Source organism: Pungitius pungitius, chromosome 21 (assembly GCF_949316345.1).
Source record: "Pungitius pungitius chromosome 21, fPunPun2.1, whole genome shotgun sequence".
In the NCBI taxonomy this organism is placed as follows: domain Eukaryota; kingdom Metazoa; phylum Chordata; class Actinopteri; order Perciformes; family Gasterosteidae; genus Pungitius; species Pungitius pungitius.
The window spans coordinates 4,824,128-4,848,955 of record NC_084920.1 but is presented as its reverse complement, the minus strand read 5'-3'; the positions used below and the strand labels follow the sequence as shown (position 1 = coordinate 4,848,955).

At 43.4% G+C, this 24,828-nt stretch overlaps 3 protein-coding genes across 3 annotated transcripts; 2 read left to right on the top strand and 1 right to left on the bottom strand.

The window, feature by feature from the left end:
* Window positions 1-403: 403 nt before the first annotated feature.
* Window positions 404-3,075, top strand: LOC119213098 (phenylethanolamine N-methyltransferase). Its single transcript, XM_037464129.2, has 3 exons — window positions 404-578; window positions 1,221-1,431; window positions 2,147-3,075. The coding sequence occupies exons 1-3, from the start codon at window positions 404-406 to the stop codon at window positions 2,583-2,585; spliced, it is 825 nt and encodes a 274-aa protein (XP_037320026.1). The 3' UTR covers window positions 2,586-3,075.
* Window positions 3,076-3,167: 92 nt separating this feature from the next.
* On the bottom strand, window positions 3,168-12,301 carry LOC119213373 (protein phosphatase 1 regulatory subunit 1B-like). Its single transcript, XM_037464619.2, has 5 exons — window positions 11,957-12,301; window positions 7,061-7,144; window positions 6,070-6,145; window positions 5,288-5,416; window positions 3,168-5,195 (listed from the first exon to the last, which is right to left on the bottom strand). Exons 1-5 carry the CDS (start codon window positions 12,083-12,085, stop codon window positions 5,083-5,085), a joined length of 531 nt encoding a protein of 176 aa, XP_037320516.1. The 5' UTR covers window positions 12,086-12,301; the 3' UTR covers window positions 3,168-5,082.
* Window positions 12,302-15,455: 3,154 nt separating this feature from the next.
* LOC119213266 (neurogenic differentiation factor 2-like) lies at window positions 15,456-18,853 on the top strand. The gene is made up of 2 exons (XM_037464442.2): window positions 15,456-15,839; window positions 17,505-18,853. Exons 1-2 carry the CDS (start codon window positions 15,525-15,527, stop codon window positions 18,582-18,584), a joined length of 1,395 nt encoding a protein of 464 aa, XP_037320339.2. The 5' UTR covers window positions 15,456-15,524; the 3' UTR covers window positions 18,585-18,853.
* The last annotated feature ends 5,975 nt before the right edge of the window (window positions 18,854-24,828 follow it).

Sequence of the window (24,828 nt, the reverse complement as noted above, 5' to 3'; positions counted from 1 at the left end):
GCTCACAACTCCCCATCTGTCCGCCGCCCAATCCAAACGTCATCGAGGTAAAATGGCAACATGGAAATGGTCCATTGTTTGCATGTAAAAGGCCCTTTAGAGTGATTGTTGCGATATGGCTGGCCCCAGAAAGTCCATTAGTGGGTCCAGTGTTGTAGGAAGCCCCCCTGATCTGATGGTATCAGCACCTCGGGGCAGGGAACGTGAACAGAGCAAATGCTATCAGGCAGCCACACAGGCCCCGAAACAGGATTGCTATCTCTGCCCAGGAGACTCAGAGTAGCCCAAAGCACATGGCGAAAAAACACTCATAGAGGTATATAAGGCAGTCGTGGGGGTTAACGGTGCACCTGAAGGCTGACCACGCGACACGAGTGTCAGGCTCTCAAAGAAAACGCCGGGGATGGAAGAAAAGGGAACAATGGAGAACGGAGTGGCGGCCATGGCGGCCTGCTACCAGGGATTCGACCCTGCAGCGTATCTGCAATACAACTACACTCCACCGCGGGCAGATTTTGAGAGAAAGGACAGCATTGTCCCGTGGAAACTGGCATGCCTGCATCGAGCGTTCACTGAAGGTGAGGCGAGAAGAAAGAGAAATACTTGATGCTCAGTGAAGAAATAGAGCCTATTAAAATGTAAAGATATTCTCTTGTTTAAACACCTATCTTCTAATTATTTTAGATAGGTGTATGAATAATAAAAGTACTTTGCTTTCACACTAATAATTCAAGCCGTTTAAGAGTCTAATGCTCTAGGCCGGATGTTATTCTCACTCTTCCTCTTAATAGATATAATGTATATACTGTGACAATATACTTAATCATCATCAATATGTGAAATTTGGGTGACGTTAAACAGTGTGAAATAACTTTTTATATAACATAAAGGAAATCCTTAAAGAAGTCATAAAATAGATCTTCATTTCATATTTAGGAGGATATTTCAATTGAAAAGTGCTAATGCCAAATTATTATAGAAGCTTTATTTTCTTTACATAAAAAATAGGAATTACATACATTTTTGCAATTTATCTTTCTTTGGGTTGCAAGGCCCCTTCACTAAAACCCTTTGATCAATATTCTTAGGGTAGTTCCAGATCAATCTGGTCCATGTCCAGTGCTTTGAAGCGTATCAATAATCACACAATCTTATTAACTTGAATTCAGACATGTGAATCAATCACGGCGTTACTTACTCGCGTGACCGGACCTTTCCAGGTGATGTGAATGGCGAGCTGCTGGTGGACATTGGTTCGGGTCCCACCCTGTACCAGGTGCTGAGTGGCTGTGAGGTCTTCAACAAGGTGCTGCTCACGGATTACCTGGAGGTCAACAGGCGGGAGCTGAGGGGCTGGTTCCAGGACGAGGGAGCCAGCAGCTTGGACTGGACACCTTACCTGCAGCACGTCTGCGAGCTGGAGGGACGACGGTATGAACGGACGCCTTTTGACTCTGTTTGAAAATATCGCTTACAAAATGTGTTGGTCGTTGCACTAAAATGGGAAACCTATAATTGTTCGCTGAGTACTGAGGATAAAATGTTATCTTTTCATTTAAAAGCTCCTCTCCTCTTTCCTTATGCTCAAAACCTGTCGACTGCTTTCAAGGGTTACGCGGTTTTGTTCTAGGCCTCTCATTGCTCAGTGAGTCGTCCTTGTACCGTGTGCCCTGTGACAATAATACGAGTGCAAAGTATATCTGAGGCTAGTGGGGATATGGTTTGGTTTTTGGACCAAAGTTATGACCTGATGTTGGGGCTAGATGACGTGTCAAGGGGATCACCCATCGGATTTCATCCAGAGAGGAGCAAAATTTGATGACAATCCACACTTCCATTTGACTCGAAACCACATGCTTAACTCGTGGTGGCCTGCAGCGAAGATGTACCCGTTGGGATCCACGCCTCAAGTGATTAAATAAATGTAAAGAAATTCTGCTAAATAACTGAATGTTTGAACTTTTCGTGGCCCCCGGTAGGAAAAGTCAGTGGATCACCGAGATGACTATGAATGTCTGTCAAAAATGTCATGGAAATTCATCAATTCTGGATCAACAAAATATGTTTTGTAATACAAATGATACATATATATGATGAAGACTGATATTGCGTACGGTTTATTAAAGCTGTTTTTTTTTTGTCTCAGGCCTTCAGCATGGACAGAGAAAGCCGCCAAGCTGCGTCAGGTCGTCAAGGACATCGTCCCCGTGGACGTGCACCGGCCTCAGCCTCTGTCCCTGGATGACCTCCCCTCAGCAGGGGCCGACTGCCTCGTGTCCTGCTTCTGCCTGGAGAGCGTCAGCCCGGACCTGGCCGCCTTCACGAGGGCCCTGGGCCACATCGGGAGGCTCCTGCGGGCCGGCGGCCACCTGCTGCTCATCGGGGCCCTGGGAGAGAGTTACTATTTTGGGGGACCCGGTGTGAAGATCCCCGTGGTCCCACTGAACGAGGCCCAGGTCTGCGCTAGTTTGAAGGAGAGCGGCTACACCCTGATCAGGCTGGAGGTGTACACACTGCCTCAGGACATGAGGGTGGGGGTCGACGATGTGTCTGGGGTGTTTTTTGCAAAAGCAATAAAGGAGTAAAAGTTAAAGTGGATGAGGGGAGGACATGTAAAGGGTTATTAATATTATAAAATTAAAGTGAAGAAAAATTCTTATTGATTAAGTCAAGTTGTATGCTTGATTTTGCAGAGCTGACAATCAAGGGCTGCTATCATTGTGAGTTATCTTAAAAACTATTCTATTCATTCTCAAGGGAAAGGAAAATGCAAAGACACATTATGTAACTTCATTCCATGTTCCATCTTCATTGGTTGAATAAACGTTTTGTCTGAGGTTCAATAAAGAGCCGTTCCCATTTAGAAATGTAATTGGACAGCGCCACCTGCAGTTCAAACAGCTGCATCAAGAATGCATCTATTTTTGTTTTAGGGTGGGCTATTAAATAATTTTACACCCATTTTACACCCATTTTTTTTCCAAGCTGTTCATAAAGAGAATATTTTGATAAGCTTCTTTTCTTCTTTAGTGAAGAGGCTGATAAGTTGCCCATCTTGTTCATTTGTGATAATAAATAAACTGACAATACAAAACGTATTTAACCTTTGATCGTATATGAATCATTGCATAACATTTCCAATGCATTTATTGTAAAGTTATCTTTGGTATCAACTTAAACATTTGAGAATACGATGAAATAATTAAAACTTTTAATCGCTGGCCATCCGTCCTCTGCTATCTGGAGTAGCTACTTAAATATAGGCCATTGGAGTTCTTTTCTATCTCAGACTTGGCTAATATTAATCTTTCCCATCAGTTCGTTTGAGTTTTTCAAACACGTAGCTCTTAAGAAGTTGTGCCCTCCTCTCCGGCAAACGAGCCACTGCGAAAGAGATCTTGTTTGCAACATGTTTCCACCTGGTTGTATTCTGCCTTTCACGGTATTATGTGCTTTAGAAATATATGTAAAAATGCCAGACCGGATAAAGCTGAAAACCATGTGAGCTGCTAATTTGCTTGCGGTGCCAGAAACATACCAAACAGAGCATGTTAAGAGGAAAATAGCGTAGGAGAGAGCAGGGTCTAGATATGGGAAGCAACACACACCTCTTATGTGTGGTAAATGATGGTCAGGAGGGATTGTTTCTGGGGGAGTACATTGCTTTATAGGAAAATGCTGCATGCTAAATCGTGCTCTTTATTATAATCGTAAGGACGAATATTATGAGCATTGTGGTTTATCTGATCCGCTGACTTTGTTGGGAATATTGTAGACTACACATATTAATCCAAGGCCGGTCACAAGAGGACACAAAAAAAAGACCATGAAAGTGCAAAAACATTCTTGGTCAGAACTCGCGTTGTGTTGTCATTTGCTGTATTCAAACATTATAACCCAATCCCACATGTTCAAATGACATGTTCTCTCGTTGTAGAATGCCAAATAAAGTAGGTTGTCTTTCTTTTCTTAGAAAAGAAATATGAAAAGAAATATGATCGAGGCGTTGACATTCCTGCAGATTAAGTTTCATTCACACAAACTTTTATAATTGTTTGATAAGCAGCCATCGCAAAACATATTCTATGAACAAGGTAAAAAATGAACCTCCACACTCATCATATACATTTTTGAAAAAATACGTCCTCATCCAGTTTCCAATGATCATCCTGGGCTTGTTTATATTATCAAACTGTGATGCAGCAGCATTATTAGTTGGACTTGTCTGTTATGATTTAATCTGATACATATGTGGTTAAGACTGCACTCAAATTGTCTGCAAAACATCCTCTGATTGTTTGACTTTCTTTGGTTTCATGATTTTGGGAATTGGCTCAGTATATAGTATATTGGTTTCAATATACTATATACTTTTTATATGATAGTATGCATTTATATGCAAGTCATAAAGTGTGCCATATCTGTGTATCATATACTGTAATTGTGTTTGGACCTTTTAGATAATCTGCAGTTGAACTGTGACAAATACGATAAAATAACTTCATCAGGACCCTCAAACATTGTTGCACCATCAGACTACAGATGAACAAATCTTTAATATGCATACATTGTATACGCCGGCTTATCTTCAGCGGTCATTCCGCTCGTTGTGGTTGTCTTTGAAATGTGTGGTCCAGCACCACGTGACATGTGACCAGTGTGCATGTGTGTGAAGAAAAGGTACATTTATAATCTGATTCTCCACACGTGGTTTTAGGCTTCTCAAACAAATCAGCCATAGTCTCACGTTTCTGTTGAATCCTGTTTAAACAAAGAAGTGCAGTTCTGATGTAACCTTGGACAGAACCCTCGGCCGAGTGGAACCGACCCCCCGGCTTCCTCGCCTGGCCGAGCCGCGGTTTCCATCTCTCGTTAAAGTTTGCCTCATAACTGCTCATTAACCTTCCACCTCTTTTCCACATTAACTTCCTTGGTCTCATTCATGCTCACACCCGCAGACCCACATAGCACGGACTCTCACACGTCCACCCATACACGCGCACACACTGGACACCACGGTGCCACGCAAGTCTGTTCCACATTAACATTTAGGCTCCTTCGGAGTCCCGGTTCTTTTTTTTGTCATTCTCCCTTTTCTTCCTCTCTTTCTTTAGCCTCGTCTTCATCTCGGCGGGGGCCACTTGTCAAACTGTCCGGCGGAGCAGACGGTTCCCTGAGAGGTTTGTGTTCCAGATCTGCCAAGAAATCAAAGGTGAAAAGTGTCGACGTGGGGCCCAGACGGCAGTTTAGAACAGAAAAATGACACGCCTTCATGCGTTCAACCGACCTGACGCTGATGCTGTCGGCTCGCTCTCCTTCTCCCGTTCCTCGTCCTCCTCCCCGGAAGAGGGCTCATCTTTGTCCACAGAGGACATGTCCATGGAGGCGAGGTGGGCCAGGGCCATTCTCTGGACCGCTGAAAGTACAAAACTGAATGTTAGGGTAAAGGAGCACAGACCCGTTTTTACACAATAAGGCGGGTCAATTAACAGCCTCGGATGGACAGCTGATGAGTGAATGGATGAATAGGGAGATGGAAGGCATCATTTGGTGTTTTAATATTATTTCTTTGAGCTGCTATGAGTGCCCTCTGACCTCTGACAGTGCTCCAGTGTTCAGTTAAACATTGTAGACATTTAAAGCAGCAACAGTAATGATCGTACGGGTCAAATGAACAATACATCACACAGTGTTATATACATAGTCACATCAAATAGTCATTTTTGTGTGTGTGTGTGTGTGTGTGTACTTATAACAGTGGGACGACGGTCGTATCTGTGTATGTGTGTGAAGCCATGTTGCAGCTGTGAGCCCGTCCTATAATCCAGGATGATCCAGAAGGGACTCACAGCTGTCTGTGCTCCTAATCTCGCATAACACACACATTCGGACACACACACACACACACACACACACACAACGCTCACGTGTTTATCGAATGCTAAGATATATTCCAAAAAAACACACCAAAAGGAAACAAGTCTCCCACATTTTTTGGTGTCGCGTTGATTGTTACTTAAATTAAAGTACGTATATTCAACACACAGAATACATTTAAAGTGCTTTTACCTTTAAGTGACGGCGGCTCGTAGGTCGATGCGTGAACCAGTTTGGCTTTCAAGGCTCCGTTTTCCCCCAGAACCCACTGCAGAAGCAATGCATCCAAACCATGGGATTAACGGGTGTAAGTAGAGTAAATGTGTTAAACCTGCGTTAGTGGAAACATCCTACACCGCTCGCATACATTCCAAATCATGATGTATTGCATTGTGTTATTTTTGAATTATTGTATGGTGGAATCTGTAGCATTATGGTAGAAAGGCAGGAAATGTTGAGCCATATTCTTAAAGATAAATCGTTAGAATAAAACAGAAATAAAGCTATTCCACTACTCGAAGATAATCCCCCCCAAAAAGATGTTCCAAGTATCAGCTATTCAGTTGTTGACTATAGTGAGATACTAATGTGGAGATACTTTCACCAGCGCTGGTAGTAGCTCTGTTCTTTTCAAAGTAAGATTGCCCAAGAAGGCTCAATACCAGGAAAATGAAATCCAGGCCGCTTCAGCCATCATTTAATTAGTTTTTTACGCTTTCCCTACAGTGGCACGTCTTTCATGAAAAGGGCCTATTTTTAAAAAACCCTCCCAGAGCTACTATTGCCTCCACCTGTCTAAACAGACACTCCTTTTACTGACTCCTATTCCTAAATCATCTCCACCTATATGTATATAGACACACCTGCCTCCGTATGCCAGCTCGCCATGTTGCCCGTGGGGCTCATAGACTCTGCATCCTTTATTTTGACACGGTCCCGTACATCAACCTGTTCACCTTCACCTTAAAATATACAACCTTTCCCAGAATGCCTCTCCACGACCCCAACAGAACAAACCTGAGAGTGGAGCCTTCCCTTTTGTGTGCGTTTCTTGTGCAACTATTTACAGTGAACCATCTGTTCCTCCTATAAAATCTGTAAAACTCCACGCAAAATGCAGTTGGACTTTTGCTCTTTGGTTTTTCATTTCTTTTGGGAGATTGCACAAATGCATCCGATGTACCTGGTGAGGTCCAATGTCTTCCTCTGGTGAAGGCGGGTCTGTGAGTCTGAAGAGAGTCGCCGGTGTCGGTCTCCGGCGTCGAATCTTAAAACAGAGAAAGAAAGAGTGTGTCATGTGTGAATTTGGGTTCCCACATATGTGCGCGCTAAGCGAACTCATCGCCCGGCCCTTGCACAGGAGCATGTTAAGACAACAGTGTTTTATTACGGTCTCGTGGTTCTTTTTCTTCCGGGACGACTGTGTAAGGAGATCATTGCGTAACAACATTTAAAATATTGTTGTCCAGATTGTTCTTGAAGGATTACATTTTCAAAGATGGATTATTTCAATGGAAGTACTATTTTTCACTGCATGTTCCCGTCCCTCGTTCTTCTGTCCAATTTGTTGCTTTACCATCAAATGCGAGTCGACTTGGACCATCTTGCGTCGCACATCCAAGTTACAGCGACTCGCCTTCGCTGATTGGTGACGGGCCGCTGACAGTAACAATAAAATGATGTTTTGTTATTTTGTCGTGGAACTAATGGGAAATGTTATTTTCGGTACTACACCTATTGCATATGATCTGATCTCCCTTCTAAAAAAACAATATTCTATCATTATACCATTAGCAAACACAACTTTTGAAGTAACTCAAGTAATCCTTAAGCATTATACTGTATAATAATGAGCCAGATAGGAACTTAGTAGTACTTGTGGATTTGTTGAGATGTGGCATGTTATTAATACCGTTGTTATTTTTTGTTTTATTTCTTTAACAATTCTTCTTATTCATTATTATTCTTAATGGTCTTTTTATTGTGTCATTTTGTTGATTCTTTGCCCTTTGTAAAACACTTTGAGCTACATTTCTCGTATGAAAAGTCCTCCGTGAGTACATTTTGTTCTCATTATTCTTATTATTCTTATTAATAGTAGCTCTAACACTACAGAGGCCATCCTGCATTCTGAGCACTTTGACTTGCCAATACGTAATAAAACACCTCCCTCTGGTTAACAATAACTAAATGCTTTGAAACATACAATAGATTCATCACACTCCCTCTCTTTCGTATCGCGTAATAAGACTGTTGTGAGATGTAAGTGGCTGCCAAGCCAATCGGGACTGAGAGTGTAGGCATGAAGCGCGTGGGCGGCCCCCGCTCCCGAGTAACTTACTCTTCTGCTTCTGCTCCGCTGCTGGATTCATATTCATCACTCAGCCGCTGCAGCCAAACGAGCCGCTCACACTTAAATATGGATCACACGCCGTCCAATTAGAGGCTAAAAATGTTGTCAACATGAATATTAAAATGCAGCACTCTTCGAAACACGAGGGGTTTCACACACACACACACACAACTGAACACACACAACACCAAATGCAGTCGGAGGAACAAAGCACAAGTGAAGCACCTGTTTACGAGCATTTTCAGACACATTGACCTGTTTTCGGAGTGTTTTGTTAATATGGATGCCAGAAGGTCAAGCACCGACAGGGAACAACATGTTTCAGCTTATTCAGCTAGCTGGTAATAGATTAAATTCTGCAGGTTGTTGAGGAAAATTTGGTTATTTTTGGCTGCGTAGATGTCTTCTGCTTGAATGGGCTACATGTGAGAATGATCAAACAATGTTTGTGAGCATGTGACAGGATTTCTAGAAATGAGCTAGTGGGATTTGTAATTGTATAGAGCTGGGTTAGTGTTGCTTTCACTTCTCTTGAACACTTATTGAGCAAGATTTATTTTTGCTTTCAATCATTTATTTTTGTTTGGGATGACGAGTCACAACGATGGATTTTGTAGAAGTGAAGGATACCATCTTTTAGATATTCTGGCCTCAACTCAAATCGTTTTCCGTGTAGAAAATCACGAATAAACGACAAGAGAGGATCAAAAAATGATGAGTCATTTAAACTCATTGGAAGCCCTATGACGCTCATTTAAAACAAGCCTTTAAACAGACAAAATGCTTTATTCTGTAAGGTGCTCAAAGAGTGTATGTGTGTGTGTGTGTGTGTGAGTGTGTGTGTGCATTCACTGAAAAAGAAGATAGGCACATAAAGTATTTCGTTATGGTGCAAGTTACAGGAGGACAGCTGTGGTCGTCTGACGTGTTTGTGCAGTTTTTGAGGACTGCACGGGAAAAAGGGGAAATGCAGCCACTCTAACGTCATTGACCAAAAGCACGCTAGAAGGAGGCATTACCGTGGCACAGGAGTCCGATACAGTCCTCCCTGAGCAGATCAATAATTCCCCACCTGTCTTTTGGTACAGCAGGACGACCTTCGCGGTCCCCAAACATTCAACTTTGACGCATTAATCCAGATGTTTTAAACCGCAGAGACAGCACTTTGCCCTAAAGAGCCTTTTACAGAAAAAATGTAAACGTAACAATTAAAACCATGCAGTGAATGCATTACTGTAATCCCTCGCTGTGTTCCTACGAGGCTTTTCCGTGAATAATCCCGTGCACAGCTTGATTTGATGTTCAAGAAAAGACAAATGAAATCTGTTAACGCCATATCACCATGTATTGTCCAGTGAAGTCTTTCTAAAAAAAGAATTGGAGTTGATTAAAAAAACATCTCATCTGGTTTTCAACCCGTATCAACCGGACATTGTGACTTGATATTCGTTGTAGGGATTGTAGGGAACACACATCCAACACTCACATTGAAAGAAATATTTCAATATATGATATTGCAATTGCGATATTATTTGACATGTTTGAGGGAGTTATGTATTTTTTCAGGATTATTCTCATTATCATTGAAAGGGGTTTCCCAAAGACAGTGGAATATGACGTGTAAGCCAAGACATCTCTGCAGCGTCACAATATTTTGATTTAAAATGATGTCTTTTCTCTTTAACAAATATTGCTCCCACTGCAATTTTATTCCATGCATTCCGTGAAAATGAAAACGCGATTATCTGTGCAGACATGACAATGACGTGTCTGCTTGGTTAGTGGGATCCAACCTGTGCAGCAGGGGAAATGGGTCCTTGGCATTAGCTGACCTTGATTCCGGCCTCAGTCCACAGCTAATCTCTTTGGTTTTAATCAGTCATCTCCTTGGCTGATGATTCACTTTTCTCCTCAGTTATCTTTCACCCTTTTTCCTTCTTAACACTTCATTTCTATTAATTAACTCCCCTCTCTACTCGTATACCTCATCTATTTTCCCATGCTACGTCTTGGCAGTAACTCGTTGGCTGTGTTTTGGAAATGTTGCTCTGGAGAACTAGTCTTTCTCTCGGGCACAGCCCGCATAGCCTCCTGTTGGCTGCCCAAACTCTCACGCTCAGTGGGAACGAGCAGCAGCAGCGTCAGCCTTTCACAAGGGGCGACAAAAGCATGAGAGATAGCCTTCACCGACCGTCACAGGGCTGTACGAGAGGGCTGTTGATGGGGAAACAACCTCCTCAGAGTGGCACGGAGGGAGCTTTGCAGACACTTTAGTGGTCAGGGTTGAGTAAAGATAGTGAGCCAAACAACCTGTCATCTGAGCAGGCCAGTGGTGGATTACAGAAGAGGTGGCAGGTGAAAGTCAAATCGAAGACAAGAAACGCTCCTTTTAATGTCAGTGGATCCATTTCCATCCTTTTCCAGATGTAACTGCATCATGCTGAAGTATTTAGCAGAGACGTTGTTGCAGCATTCAGACACTCTGTACATTTTTGTCTCATCACACATGACATGACCCTACAGCAGTTTTTGATACTCCCCAGAGACATTTGTAAAAGTGAGAAAGAGAAACCATAAAGGCGAGATTCTCACGCAGTCTTCTTAATGCATTGGATTATAACAAAATGTTTTTTGATTCATCAAGTCAACTGTGATGTGGAGTATCAATTTCATGGATTTGGAACAGGCAGATGTGATCCTACACGGAGAGTTGGGCGGCGGAAGTAGACGTATCTTAAGCTGTTTTGTTACATAAGAACATTTTGCGTGTTTTACCAAGGAATGCTGACTCCTACAGATTATTGATAATCTCACAGGTCCAGAGACAACAAATGTCCAGAGACCTTGAGTGGATAATGTTAATGACAGTTTGTTTCTGTGCAGTTGAAAATTGCAATGAAATAGTGAATAAATCCACATATTAGTAAGAGTTGGTTTAACTGAAATAGCGTTCAGAAGGGACCTGTAGTATTTATCCTGTGACCTCTGTGGGCCGCCCTGCACAACTCAACACTGTTCTTGTTCACACTGCACTATTTCACCTGCATAGTTTCTGTCTGACCGTGTCAGCATGTTTCAACTGCATTTGTTTAGGATTGCTTCGGCACAAGGCTTTATTTATGTTTACATATCTCACCACCTCCATGTCTCAATGAAAATGTCTGTTTCCCAGATGTGGTGGAAGCATTGTTACTCGGTCACATAATCACATTTTTAATATTATTCACACAGGGCTTTATCCGTCACTTCCTCCTCCTCTTCCTCTCCCTACTGCGCTGCTTTTGAAGGGCAGCGATGCCTCATCACTTTTGAGGCTTCCAAAAAACTGAAGCTAAACTCAGCTTGGCTTAATCCCAGCGCTGCCCACACCCTGCAGCCCACAGATTTATACCCATCAAAATACAGAGTTCTGCAAAGTCGTGCTAGACTGGTTACGTAACTGTCTGTCTGACGCCACAGGAGAGGGCGACACTCACTCGTGTGTCCCTAAGGACTCAGGATGAAAGTTAGAAAGGGAACATTTGCATCGTTGCTCAACTCGAAGGTAACAGTCCAAGAGTAGAGTGATGTTTAAAGCTGCACAAACCACACCGGTGACTCTGTAATGGGTTTTTTGCTATATGACCCAAGTTTGACCTCAATCTCCCACGCACTCCACCCCCCGCCACTATCATCATCATCATCATCATCATCCATGTAGGACAACCACGCGGCCCTGGCTCTCACCATCTCCACCTGTCGCGGGTCCAGCTGGGGGGGCCCGGAGGAAGGCACGGAGAACTGGATCTTCCTCCTGGCGTCCTTGTCTGCCTCTGGCTCCATCACGTCCGTGTCTGCGGGCAGCAGCGGTTCCATGGCATCCGGCCGGTCCCCTCCACAGACAGAGCACACCTTTGTCCGGAGCAACAAACACGCAAAGAGAAGGAAAAAAAAGTCCAGATCTGATGGAACTGTGTAAACTGTATGTTTAAACAAAATGACACAAAAAAAAACACTAGAAGTGCCAGCAGCCACTGGTCTCTGTGGGCTCTGGAGTTGCGTTTGACTCTGTCTGTCTAACTACCCTCCCTCTTTCTCTCTCTTTCTCTCTCTCTCTCTCTCTCTCTCTCTCTCACACACACACACACACACACACACACACACACAGTGTGCGTTTGTGTGTCCCACTACTATCGTGTCTGCTGTGGGTTGGGTGATGAGGAGAGGAGAGGAGGGTGCCTGCGCGCCGCAGTGTGTGGGGAAGCTTTGTGATGCTTTCAGGTGCCGTTGGGCAAAAATGAATGAATAAAGATTTGCAGCTGCGATTGCAAAAGTGGTTTGGAGAACAGTTGCCTTGGAAAAAAAGATTTTAAACACCATGAAACCTGAAACTCTTCTTTGAATCAGGAAGATACTAACAATGATAATGTGTTATAGGGTGAGTATGTATTTTAATCTCCACAAGGATTTGCCATTAGAAATGAATAGATTTAAAATACATGTGGCCTATTAGAATAACTATAGTGAGTTATGAAGGACAAAGCAATTGCTATTTTTAAACGTGATATGTACAGTATGTGTTCTCAAAGTAGAGTTAAAAACAAACAAAAACACTATCATATATGTGCTGTAAATACATCCGGAAGTTGGGAGATCCATTGCCATGGCAACAGTTTCTCTTTGCAGAGGTGAGTGTTGGCAGTCGTCAATATGCCTTGTGTCTTATCTTGAGGTGGGAGAGTAAAAATGCACATGCTGTTTATTGCTACAGGTTGCAGGGTCATAAGGTGACCACAGTGCAGATATGCTTTTAATATACTGTCAATACATCAGAAGACAACACGCTGCAGGTACCATGTGCTTACAAGTAAGTGTATGAGAAAAGTACAAGTATTATGTTTGATTGGAGAGGGGGGGGGGGGGGCTGTGTTTTGAGTGAATCTGAGAGAGGCTCTGGATTTCTGCCAGCTGCAGGGAGGGTTCCTATTCTAGGAAGAGGTCTTCAGATTAAATACAAAACTCAAGAGCATTTGCAACACTATGCGCCTTAAATATCCCATTATCCCAAATACAATCACTCAGATGAAATGTTCAGATATGAAGGAACATTTTTAAAGGATTATAGTATTATCACCACAAGAGATATCTATAAAGAGTGATCTGACTGTGACGTGGAGAGCATTGCACTCTGACTTTGTGTCCTCTTATGTTCCAATACTCGGCAGCGCCAACCTACCCCAGAGTCCCTCATGGTGTACTGCTGTTAAAAGAAAAGGGTGGAAGAAGTATTCACATATTTTATTAAAGTAAGTCCAGACCGGACATAGTGTGAGAAAGGCACCAAAATTGGTAACGTCATATAAGGTTATAAAAACTGTTGACACAATGGTCAAAATACTTTGCTCTTTCGGGGTCAAACACTTGAGACAACGGCGATGTTCTCTTCTCTTCTCTTCTTTAACTCATTTACAGTACATGCCTCCAGGACATTAGAACAGCGCCTCTCAGTGTGTACACAGAGAATTACAAATGCTACAAAACGTTCACGCTCAGAATAAATATAATAATATTTTCGAGGACAATATATAATTGCGACACATTTTGGTTAGATTTCACACGCAAGAATAAATAATATTAATTATTTAGTAATGAATTAAAAATGCAGGAAAAAGGTTTGGGATTTTATTTGAAAGAGACCTAGAAGGTCTCAAGATGCAGGATGTAGGTTAGGAACATATGTACACACTTATTCTATAATATTCATCATTTATTATTGGCAACGTAATATCTGCAAAACTTGTGTATCAAATTTAGACCTCACTCTTTATCGTGTTCAATTTTGAGAAAAGGAATGACATCACATTCATTATTTTGTTTCCTCTATGTGCAGTAACACTTTATCACCGATAGATGTCACCCACACGTTTCAGGAGAAAGGACATGAACGGAGAGCTTCTGCTTCTGCAGAAGCTCACAAAAAACCACTCACTGATTATGCACATAAGAACATCATTTCAAGGTTACATGAAACTTAGGTGAAGTTAGGAAACAAAGTTCGAGTTTTTTTTTAACTTCAGAACTTCACTTAATCTGCATGTTCTTGTTTAAAATAAACCACGTAAAGCCAAAAAACTGGACCATCATCTATAGGTGTTGTTAAAGGTTTTCATTTTCATTTCAAGGTTCAAGGTCAAAAAAAATCAACGCAATGCAACATAAACCACCTCAACACTAATCAATATTGCGGAGACAGATATGCATTTCTGATACAATAATACAATACAATAATGTGTGTGTTGTTTTCCTATTGAACTAAAAAAATAAAATAAAACAGGGAGTTCATTTATTAACCAGAATGATAACATTTTTTGTTAAAATAAACTGACTTAAATGTAATGACCATTTTTTACATTTGTGTCCCTCAGGACTACAACACAGGGGCAACATGTTAGGCTGTAACCCCTGGTTCAAACGCCTCCTTCTGGACAAGCCTGACCGGAAATACATCGATCTAATCGCTCAAGCGTTTGGTTTGTTTCACTGAAAATGTCGCTCCCCACCGACATCAATGGTGACGATAAGCCTTCTCCCTTTCTTTATTTTTATTTTGCCCCATATTCTGGTCCCTCCGCACAATCTGTGCCTCAGCCACCTTTGGCACCAGCCCGCCCACCGGCACCTGTGCCAGGCCTGGCAACCCAAACCAAGACGCTCGGCTTGGCTCAGTTCAATCGACTCGTTTAGGCAATTGCACCCTGACTCTGATCTTCATGGCGGGTTTCTTATTTATCGCAGGCCTTTGTTAGAGGGCATTTTACTGTCTTATGTTGTAAACTCGGTTTACAGCATTTCTATAGGGATGTGATTGTTCCTAATGGCCTAATTCGTCTGATTGTGTCATTAAAATGTTCAATGAATGTCCCCACAGTGCTCATGTGATTATTTGTAGGTTTTCCTTATCCAACACAATCATTAGCCTATAAGTAATCCCCCAACATTCCAATATTTTTGGATGATATCATTCTAAAAATTATCATAATAGGATTGCTATAATTATTTCTCTGAGGGGATTGTTTGCCATAAACCTTCTATATGAGATTAACCCCGTTTTTCCCAAAGATGGAGGCTAACAGAAGCTCTCTGAATCCAGTGCGTTTTTTTTTTTGTGCCATTCACTGCTTATTCCATTTTCTCTTTCAGCTCAGTGACAGATGGCGAGTCCCTCTCCCCCAGGGGAAGCCAGTCTCTGTGAATGCGGCCGCATGTCAATCACCGGCTCTCATGTGATGGCTCTTGCCAATGACGTGCCAGCCATATGGGCCTGGCATCAGAGCTGGTATGTAACCCACCCAGTCCTGCCTCTGAGGAGCCACACGGATCCCTCCACCCGTCTGGGCTGGGGATAGCAGCAGAAGCAGCAGACAGAGAGAAGGGCGGCCAGAGAGGAGAGACAGAGAGAGAGAGAGAGAGAGAGAGAGAGAGAGAGAGTGAGAGTGAGAGGCGTGAGAGCAGAACGCAGCGCGTCGCCTGCACAAGCATCCCTGCGCGGGGCGTGTGGACGAGATGCCCACCCGGAGCGACATGGTGTAAACAAACCCGCTTTCTCCCGTCACCGAGCTCCACCACGGAGGTAGGTTCCACCTATAAGATCCGATACGAGTCAGATATGGATCAAGATGTGTTTTTGTCTTGTTGATGCATGTGTTGTGCGGTGAGGGGGGGGGGGGGGGCGTAAGGGTGGCAGAGCATTTGTCAAATATTACTGACTGCTTTTAGCTCTTTTATCTTTTTCTCCACTGTGACGATTAGATTGCTTGTAATCTCTTCTTTGGGCTCTTTGTCGCAGCTCTTAAAGATCTAACGACGTTTAATATTATAGATCTATAAATCCTCATTGATCCGTGGAGGATACGGTGTACTCTGGCACTGTTATAATCATTTGCATCGTACTATGATAGAAAGAAAATTACTGGAGTAAAAATAATGTATGTGAAAATAGAAAACATAAAGATGTGTGCATGTGCATTTTTGTGTCCGAGTGTGTGTGTGTGTGTGTGTGCGCCTGTGCACGTCGCGCGTCAGCGCACCGTGGGGGTAGAATTCTCCATAGAGATACACAGGCTAATTGACAAGGTATTGGTTGGCATTAATTACATTGTGCTTACAAGATTAGGAAGAAAGACGTCCTTGGACTCCACACGCACAGCTGAGCTCTGCAGCCATCCATGAAGATTACCGTTTTTTCACTAAATGTTGCTTCGATTATTAACTAGTCTGTTTAGCCTGCTATTTAGGACACCGTTGATAGAAAAATACATAAGTGAGGTTTTAAATCGAATTCTGATGATAAAATATCACATTAAAATCACTTTTAATTGAGGTGTGATTAACGTGAAACTAAAATGTAAACGGTGAAAATAAAATGCACACTAAACGCCTCTCATATACACATCTATACTGGTTAAAATTCTGTTATATATAATATTTCAGACATGGGTTCGATCTGTAGTCTGCGGGCTCGAGGGTCCAAATAGGTTTCGTGAACCCGCAGAGGTTCTGACCCTGAAGGCACATTTCGACATCTGCGTAGTCATACAACATATTTTTCCAATCAAACTCAATGGTGCCCTTTTGGATGAACTCAATGTCATTTTAAAGGCGAATTTGAATACAAAATAACCCTGATAATTAAGATATATAAAGTGTTTGGGACCCAGTGGTCCAGTGAGGCTTGTCTGTGCTGGAATTCCTTCAGGTTGGTGATTTATAGGACGAAGGAGGGACCCGCACCCTTAATTCGTCCCCCGGGGACCCGCTGGAGCCGGGCAGCACCGCCCCTGTGCCGGACTGCTGCAGGGCACAGACCGAGGCACGCGCTGGGACTGATGGGGTGGCCCAGACTGTTGCTTTATGCCATCAAAATGATCCCTTTTTTATTTTGAAAATGTAATAAAAGACTCTTCACTGTTTGTGGAATCAATCTTCGAGCAACATTTTTTTTTAAAACGGTTGGAAAAATATCTGCATCTTGTTTTAAGGCCAAAAATGTCCAGCTCATTGTTTGTATCAATGAACTGGATTCATTTCACGATCAATATAAAAAAGAACGGAAATTATGAACATACTGATAAATACCACGGTGTGTTTTCTTTGATCAATGAACCATTTACACGTGCGTACTTGTGGTCTACTTCGTCTGTAGCAGTCTCTGCGGCCTTCGCGCCGATGGGCGCGTGCACAGCAGCAGCAGCGTGCAAACGAGTCCCAGATCAAGTGTGCCCTGTGTCTCCCGCAGGTTGTTTCTACCACGATGTTGAGCCGTCTGTTCAGCGAGGTCCTGCCGGACGTCCAGAGGCTTGCGGCGGACTGGGTGGATGACAACGACAACGACGACTGCAAGACCAAGGACGAAGACCGCGACACACTCGACGAGGACGACCTGGACGAGCCCCTGGAAGGCAGCAGTCGAGCCGAGTCTGAGATGGCCTGCGACGACGACGAGGACGACGAGGCCGAGGAGGGGGAGTGCGACGAGAACGGCGGAGACAAACCCAAGAAGCGCGGCCCCAAGAAACGCAAAATGACGGCGGCGCGCGTCCAGCGCTCCAAGGTGCGTCGGATGAAGGCGAACACGCGGGAGCGCACGCGCATGCACGACTTGAATTCGGCGCTGGACAATCTGCGCAAAGTGGTGCCGTGCTACTCCAAAACCCAGAAACTCTCCAAGATAGAGACTCTGAGGCTGGCCAAGAACTACATCTTGGCCCTTGGGGAGATTTTGCGCAACGGGAAACGGCCAGATGTGGTGGCCTACGTGCAGATGTTGTGCAAAGGCCTGTCCCAGCCCACTACCAACCTGGTGGCCGGCTGTTTGCAGCTCAACACCAGGAACTTCCTGACCGAACCGTGTTCAGATGGAGCCCGCTTCCACATGCCCAGCTCCCCGTTTTCCGTCCACCCGTACTCCTACCGTTGCTCCCGCATCTCCAGCCCGCACTACCAGCCCGGCAGCGGCGCGCTTAACGCGCGGGGCCAATCCTACGGTTCCGGGTACGAGGGCGTGTACCCGCCGGGTGGGACGTCCCCGGAGTACAGCAGCCCGGACTACGAGGCCCCGCACAGTCCGCCCGTCTGCCTGAACGGCGGGCTGTCCGGCCGACAGCAGGCCCCCTCCGAGGCGGACAGGAACTATCATTACTCTATGCATTACTCCGGACTGACCACGTCTCGGCCCAGCCACAGTGCACCTTTCGGGCCCTCGGGAGCGCGCAGCGGCGGTTCGCACTCGGAAAACATTCCACCTTTCCACGACGGGCACTTGCATCACGACCGGGCGGCTCCGTACGAGGATCTCAATGCTTTTTTCCACAACTGAGCCTTCACAATCAGACGCACCGCGCCCCTTATGACAATCCTATAATACCGTGTAACGTTTGTTGGGGAACAAGAGAAGCATCTGAATGGATGAAAGATGCAGTCCTATGATTACCTTCTGTATTCTGTAAGTCATCCCTAAGCTGTTGTACATCCTGTCAACGTGTGCCCAGTAATATCCCGTATGCAGAATGAGCGAAATTGACATAAAAGATGTACAGGCCTAAACATGTTATGACTCAAAGAACAGAAATAAAAAAAAAAATGTTTTACAACTGTCTGATATGATCGAATAATTATTCTTCTGGACATCATCACTTGGGCTGGTCTGAAGCATGTTGTTCTGTCTTTGTCATTAAAATATAACTAATAATTAAACGTCCACACAAATAATAAAAAATAAAAAAAATCTTGTCTGCAATCTTGTCATCGAGAGTCTTTGGCTGCAGTAAGCGATTAACAATGTTGTTGGAAACAAAATGGATACTGATTCAACAGGTTTTAAGTTCGACTTCTTCCGCTTTTATTAAATTGAAATCACATTTTAGCATTTTTTCTACATTGTTTATACATGACACTAATCAAGTAACCCACATAGTTTGAAAATGTTTGTCCATTTCATTTAAAATACCACACAGTCTATTTTGTTCACGATAGTCGTAGCTTTTATAATTAAGAATGTGTGGGATGAACTAAATATTGATATGAATAACGGAGGCACATTGCACACACATCGCTATAGATTTTGTTTAATAAGTGCCCTGGCCTGTAGCATCTGAAATACCTGGAGAACAGGGCAAAAAAATAGGACATTAGCAGCCACAAGTACAAAAAATGCACAAAAAGCTTGCTCTCAAATTCTTCCAGTATATTGGACACTTAAGATACAAATTAAACACATTTAACCAAGGGTATATTCAAAATTCAGCTCACTAGCCTGAGAGGAAAGAGTCAAAGGGCATTTTTCAGGCCACTTTTTGTTTGACCCTCACTCAGCGCACTGGACAATGAAGCAGCTTTGAATTAGAAGGGGCCTTCATTGTATACTTACCATTCATGGGGACTTTATTCTGCCAAATGTGATAAATGTGTGTTTCCTTAGAGATCACCTCGGGCTGGAATTATTGAATTAGTGAAAATGAGAGGCTATTATTCAGATTAGATGGACCCGATGTGCAGAACTGTCTGAACAGTAAACACAGATACATTGCATGTGTAAGTAACATATTCAGTGGACAAAGCCATTGACATATTTAAGATTGCTATTGTGTTAACAGAAAACAATTTTATACGTCATTGATACTGTGAGCAACTGATGATTTAGCAGCAACAGATAAATTATTTTGAACTGCAATTAGCTCTTGGAAACCAAGAGAAACGTACAACCTAAATGTATCGTATTTTTACCATTCGTTTTGTGTGTTCTTTGAAGTCTGCAGTACATTCGGCATCGTGATGAGATGAGTTAGAGAGTGAGCAAAAGGCCTCAGTCACAAAATGTGACATCCCACACACACATTTGGCATTTTTCACATGAAGGTGCTCATTGGAAAGTGGATGTGGGCCTGGTCACATGGTGCCCAGGTGAGTGTAATTAACACAATTATCTTAATTGATTAAAATAAACGAGTGACCCTAAAGTCTCATCACAAACCACATCTTTGCAAAAACTAATATTTTTACTGGCAGTTTCAAAGATATTAAAATTCAGGCTTTTCAACACGGCAACATGCACATTCCCGTTTTTTAAAACAATATTTGAATTGAATATTTGACACTCGGGGTTCGTGTGGTCTCGGTCTTATCATTGGTGATTTCTCAAATCCAAAGTGGGAACAGGCTCCATCTTTGGACCGCTGCCCTGGGTCCCATATGTTGATGCCGACGTCCAGGGGAAATCAGCACCGGGCACTGCGGGGCGGAAACGGTCCCAACTAGCGCTGACCCCGGCAAAGAAAGGAAACGAAGAGATGAAAGCATATTGTGCAAGCCAGGCATCTACACTGGAAAAATGTGCATTTTGTTTTTCACATTCTTGATTTGATTTAATTGTTGCTTAAAGACTGATTTGTCGGGCAAGTGCGAAATCAGGTGAATCAATGGTTGATTTAAAATGAAAAAACGACCCAAATAGTTACTACCACAGATTTAAACAATAGGCACATTTTGAAAGCTTTATATTGAAAAGCTAAAAAATCTGTTGCTCAATAAAAATAAAAATGATTTTATGATAAATAGGGCAGCTTTGCTGTCTATAACTTTAACATGACCTTAATCAACAGTTAGATGTGTTGTTTGAATATATTTCCTTTAGTTCATAAGTGAGTAAAAAAATGTCAAATTAGGTGTCTTACGTGTAGAACATTAATCATTTCCATACAGGTTACTGACATTTAATATCTTTGGTCAAATCTTGATAGAAACTAACTTTACATTCCTTAAAGTTAGAGAGGATTTTGCTTGTTTTATGACATCATCCGTTCACCGAGTCAATAAATGCAAACAAAAAATCCCGAGACACTTGTGAGAGTGAATCCATATGAATACTTACGCCTTTTGGTGTGTTGTGTGTGTGTGAGATTGAGGTCACCGTAAAACCAGTTAACGCTGAGATTGGTCTTTCTTCCCAGCATCCCTCTGTGTCACTATGGTGGCCAGGTCTCGGAGGACAAGTTGGGAGACACCTCTCTGGTTTTACTTTTCTGCCCTAACCTCTCAGTTAGTTCTTTTAGCGGGGAGGGGCGGCGGCTGGCACAAGACTTGATGGCGGAGCAGCGTTGCCAAGTCGCTAAATGTGTGAGCACCAGTAAAGCCCGAGACCAGTAAAGCCCACCATCACCAGCCCCGGTGCCAGCTGCGCCACGTGGCAGCCAGGCGGCCCCTGCCAAAGTGGCCCTTGTGGGAGGGACCCAGTATTTCTTTCCTAATTCACTCAGCATCTGTTCATTATTCTGCGCCGCTAAAGGAGGATGAGTGTCCAGGCGCGGCCCCGGACACAGAGAGACCTTTTTAAAAAAAAAAAAGTATTTCTTTCTTCCGCTCACGTATTTTTGCACGTGAGGCCGAGGCATGAAAAGTAAACGGATTTTGCAGTTTTAACGGACCCTTTTACGCGGGGTGACTTCCGACCCGTGAAACTCACCTGTGGATCCAGCCTCATTTAGATAATTTAATCTTTACACCAAATAATTTATTAAAAACGCATATCATTACTGTTGGCGCTATTGTGGATACGAACGAATTGATGATGCATTAACCCGTGTTAACCTCTGCGGACCTATAAGAATTATTTCATGGTTTCCTCATGCGATGCGCGTTTTGTCATATATATCGGGTCCCATCTAATGATGTGGGATATTCTAGATGTCCATGACAAATTAGGTTTAACTGACGTAACCAAAGTCCGTAAAATCAATTAATTGAGATCATATCCACCGCAATTGTTCAAATAAATGTTTGCAAAATACCATGCAATTATTGTAATTAAATAACCCCACACGGAGCTCTATTAAACTGCTTTAAAGGGAAAATGATCAACTCATCTGCTAAAATCGTAGCAGTGGAAAAACGCACCACAAAGTAGGCCTGAGCTTACATGTCCATCTGGAGGATTTTACTCACATTTATGAGATTAGGTTTACAATTATCGGATTAAATATTAGGGTTTATCTCGAAAAAAAAATATTTTACTGGACTTATTAGTGACATAAACATATAATATTGCCCGTTTTATTGTGTGGGAGCGAAGAGTGACAGAGGTGGGAACCAAAAATAAGCAATTTGAATATTAAAAAATCAGTGACTAACTCCCAGCCGTCTGTGTATGTGTGTGTGTGTGGGGGGGGGGGGGGGGGGGCAGAGAGAAGACAGGAAGCTCTATGATGCATATTCAACATGTTTTATTTGACACAAGCTCATCTTTACTTCCCACTCACTAGTTGGAGAGGGGGCAACAAAAGACAAAAAAAACACCATTCAGACCATGCTTATGCGTGGGAGCACGCGGGGCTAAATTTGGGGAGTCACCTCCACCGCAACGGGCATCAGGTGCCACTGCATCACGCGCACCCAACGTGCACCCCTCCCTCTGTCCTCCTCACCCAGCCAGCGCCACGCCCCAGCTCCGTGAAGAGAGAGAGAGAGAGAGAGAGAGAGAGAGAGAGAGAGGGGAAGCTGGCATTGGGGGAAATTCCACTGCATCCGGAACAATGGCGGTGTGCGTGCGTGCAGGATTGTGTGCTCCCTGCATGCGCATCCCTGCTTTTAACTGTCTTTGTGTGTTTCAAGGGGGTGCTGTGAAAGTATCAGACCTCCCGCACACACACACACACACACACACACACACACACACACACACACACTGAAACCAAACCCCTAACAGACCTGCCGTCCGAGTACAGAAGCAGCCCAAGAGTGAGGGTTTGTCAGTTCAGATGTGTGCGTTTCAGTGTGTGTGTGTGTGTGTGTGTGCGGCGCAGTCTGTGTTGTGTATGGTAAGGTAGAGGTTGTTGTCACTCTGCACAGATGGTGGGAGAGTTTTTTTTATTTATTTTTAGGGAGGGGGTGTGAGGAAAATGAGGAGGGGAATAGGGTAGAGGAGAAGGGGGGGGTGAGGGGGGGTCAGAGGAAAAAGGCGGGGAGGAGGGTTGCGTCTCTGATGCTGCCATGCCACGGTCACGCGGGCAGCAGTAATTGGCCTCCATATTGAGAGGTTTTGCGGTGCTGCGGGGTGGGCAAACTCCCAGCTGGACCTGTCAGATGGTATTCAATCCAGCTCATTGCCCTCGCTCCTCTGCTCCTTTCTCCTCTCTCTGCCTCCTCTCCTTCTCTGGCGCTTCTTTTTGTTCCCCCCCCCCCCCCCTCCTCCCCAAACCTCCTTTATCCACACATACACTTGCGTTACCTCCTTTCGTTTCTTTCATCGAGCAACCAATTTCTCTTCCCACACAGCACTTTTACAATTCCGCCATATCGCCCCCCCCCCCCCCCTCACCTTTCTCGTCTCTTTAGCAAATCTTCTCTCCAGTTTTCTACTCACTGGTGGCACATGGTCACTTCTATCTAACACATTCAAACTTCTTAAAGTACATCACACCCTCGCCGGGCTCCTCCATCGCCGGTCACTCACTGGCACACAAAATGCACACACACACACACACACACACACACACACACACACACACACACACACACACACACACACACACACATACAATTTGTTTAGCCCAAGATCTACAGAACAGTTTCTACCCCTGCAATTGTGTCTCCCTTCTGCCATCTCAGAGTAAGCCCAAAAACTGCAGTGATTATTTGTATTCTGTACTGAAGACGATGAGGACGAAGGCCAAGGAAAACAAGAGGAATGTCTTGTCTAATCTGTTCAGTTGAGATATTTTTGAGGATGTTAAAACAGTGTCTGAAGTTAACTGAGCACCAATTTGTGTTGCTGCCTTTGAGCCTTTTCTGGTGGAACAGATCGATGGTTACCATATACCGCTGCCCAGCGCGGCGTTATCCCGTCAAAGGGATGTATGGACGGTTTCGTTGTTAAAGGTGAAGCACGGAGGTGATAGCAGTCAGAAAGAGGCGATCCGACCTCTTTGTATATTAAACCAAAGCTGCTTTTAAATCCCCCAAATAATAAGATGTAGTGGAGGTTATGATGTAAATTATATGACCAAAAATAACAAATGAGCGACACAAAACGCAAACAATAATTCTATTAAATATCAGATATCTATCATTTCTACAGTCTGTCAACATCCTGGAGAAGTGCCATCGTAGCCATTAGGGAGGAGAGTGAAGAAAAATGAAGGAAGGATGCAATATGTTTCTCTACGTTGTTTTCCTTTTATCCAATGTCGATTCAAATATTCTGTCCTCTTTGCTCTCACTTCACATTTGCTCTATTCCATCAAATTAAACATCTAAGTTCTAGTTCCTTCATTTAAACTATTTTCTTGATGAAAACATTGAAAACTATAAACAATAAAATACCATGGTTACGTCGATGTTTTCATAAGATGTAATATTGCACAACAATACTATAAATCTGTGACTATAACAAAACAAGAGGAGAAGAAGTAATGGCTTCATAGTATTTTAACTGTTACACATTGCATGGAAAGAAGGTTTTTGGAGATATCAGAATACAAATCTAAAGCTGTAGCACGAAGAAGAAGAATAAAAAAAAAAAATAACGAGTGTTTTTCTGCAGCTATGAAATGTGTCTCGTCCTTCCCGTC